We start from the raw sequence: 1,912 nt of genomic DNA, 5'->3' as shown, positions 1-1,912 counted from the left end.
GACTTTGTCACACACTAGCTGGCCCTGCGGCTCGGTGGCATCTGGAGGCAGGAGAGCCAGGTACACGGGGGTCTCGGCCCCCTCCTCCGCTGTCCTTTCCCCATAAGGCCCGGCCATGTCCGTCTTCACCCACCCGGGGCAGCAGGCATTCAGCAGAATCCGGTCCGCTGTTCTCTTCTCATCCAGACGCCGGGCCAGGATTCTCGACAACACGGTGACCCCCAACTTGGACACCCCGTAAGCTGAGCTGGGCCAGCCTTCCCTCTCATGCACTTCATTTCTGGCATCCTCCACAAACTTCTTCATAAGGTCCACCAGGTCCTCCTCGGTGAGGGTCTCGGCGCGGAATTTCTCCTGCAGCTCTTCACTGCAGTTTTCAAGAGCTTTTGACCCCTGAGAACTGCTGATATTCACAACTCTGCCTGAAACAGATGATGAGAAATACGTGGAAGCCAGTGAGCCAGGAGCTGCTGTGGGCTGCGGACAGCAGACACGTGGCGGGCGGGTTTAATTGCTAATAATAAAGACTGGCAGGCACCAATGGGTCTGGACATGTTTTTGCCACCTGCATTTTTTTTTAAGATTTATTTATTTATGTATGCAGAACTGGGGTACAGGCCAGAGGTACAGGGGCGGTGAGAGGATTCTCACTCACCAGAGACAGAGCAGGCAGAACAGGGAGATCCATGAAGTCCACTGCTGAGGGGAGCAGCAGCGAGTCAGGAGAGGTCTGCCGCGCCCTGTGGGTCACCTCCGGGGCAGGGGGTCGAACTGGTGCTGAAGCAGCTGCAGCCAGCTTCTAGTGCTTTGCTTTAACCCATTGTGCCACCAGAGAGGGCCCTGGGCTGATTTTCTCAGGATTTGATTCACTTCAGTATTTTGCCAGGGCTACCCCATCCAGGTGGGGCTGAATTCTTCAGTCCTTTCTAAACAGTTTTGTTCTCAATTACTTAGCTGTTACAACAAATTATATTTAAAAAGAAAAGGGAAAAGCTATGAATCTCCTTTATGCCTGCGGTGGAAAATAAAAACTTCCTAAAGAAATGCCCTGTTTGAGCCCAGGGCACACCTCTGGGAAAGAGGCCCTCCAGGTGGGTCCCAACGCCCATGAATTATGGGAAAGGTGAGCATGTAGCACCCCCTAGTGGTTGGACCATGTATCTGTTTGCTCAGAGTTAGGGAAGTTGCAAGCTCAGTAACTTGCATTAAATTGATCTCAAAAAGCTGAATAGGGGGTCGCAAGGGGTTAAAGTGCAGCACTAAGAAGCTGTTTGCAGTCACTGCAGAACTGAGTTCGATCCCCAGCCTGGGAGTGACCCACAGGGTGCAGCAGACCTCTCCTGACCCACCCGCTGCTCCCCTCAACAGTGTGTTTCTGCCTGTTCTGCTCCCCACTCTGTCTCTGGTGAATTCTCCCACCACCCCTGCACCTCTGGCCTGCACCCCAGCTCCTGAACACATAAATAAACTTTAACAAAGAAAGCTAAATAGCTTGACCTTTAAATCAGTTTTGGCTGGGGAGAATGTAATTCCCTACAAATCAAGGGGTGATTATGTTCAGGGTTTTGCCCCCCCAGGAAAATGTAGGGTGTGGAAAATGTGTGCTACTGGAAAGTTGCAAATGCCTTTCTCAACTGCTGTGAGCCAGCGCTTCCTGCTTTGGGAAATGCTGTTTCAGAGAACTGATTAAAAGCAGTGATTCACTGGGTTGGATTCACCTGAGCCACCTCCAGCCTCCCTCCTCCCGCCTCCCGCCTCCTTTGATCCTGGTCACATTCCTTTGCAGTGCTAATCCCTATTTCCCCAGAGCTCATTATCCTGAAAGGATGGAGGGGAGACTCTGACTCCTATTCGTATTCACTTCTCTGGGGATCAGTTTCCCACACTGTCAACTGAAGGTGTTGAATGTAAG

The 1,912-nt window shown here is 51.8% G+C and overlaps 1 protein-coding gene across 1 annotated transcript in view; it reads right to left on the bottom strand.

Moving 5' to 3' along the window:
• LOC101633537 (carbonyl reductase [NADPH] 3) overlaps positions 1 to 1,912 on the bottom strand; it is a 14,646-nt gene that overhangs the window by 4,306 nt on the left and 8,428 nt on the right. The window contains exon 4 of the mRNA XM_004675535.1: positions 4 to 422. Within this exon, the coding sequence (XP_004675592.1) occupies positions 4 to 422 (419 nt within the window). The remainder of the gene's footprint in view (positions 1 to 3; positions 423 to 1,912) is intronic.

This window comes from Condylura cristata, unplaced genomic scaffold, assembly GCF_000260355.1.
Source record: "Condylura cristata isolate star-nosed mole 26May11 unplaced genomic scaffold, ConCri1.0 scaffold00003, whole genome shotgun sequence".
In the NCBI taxonomy this organism is placed as follows: domain Eukaryota; kingdom Metazoa; phylum Chordata; class Mammalia; order Eulipotyphla; family Talpidae; genus Condylura; species Condylura cristata.
This window is presented reverse-complemented; position numbering and strand designations above follow the sequence as displayed.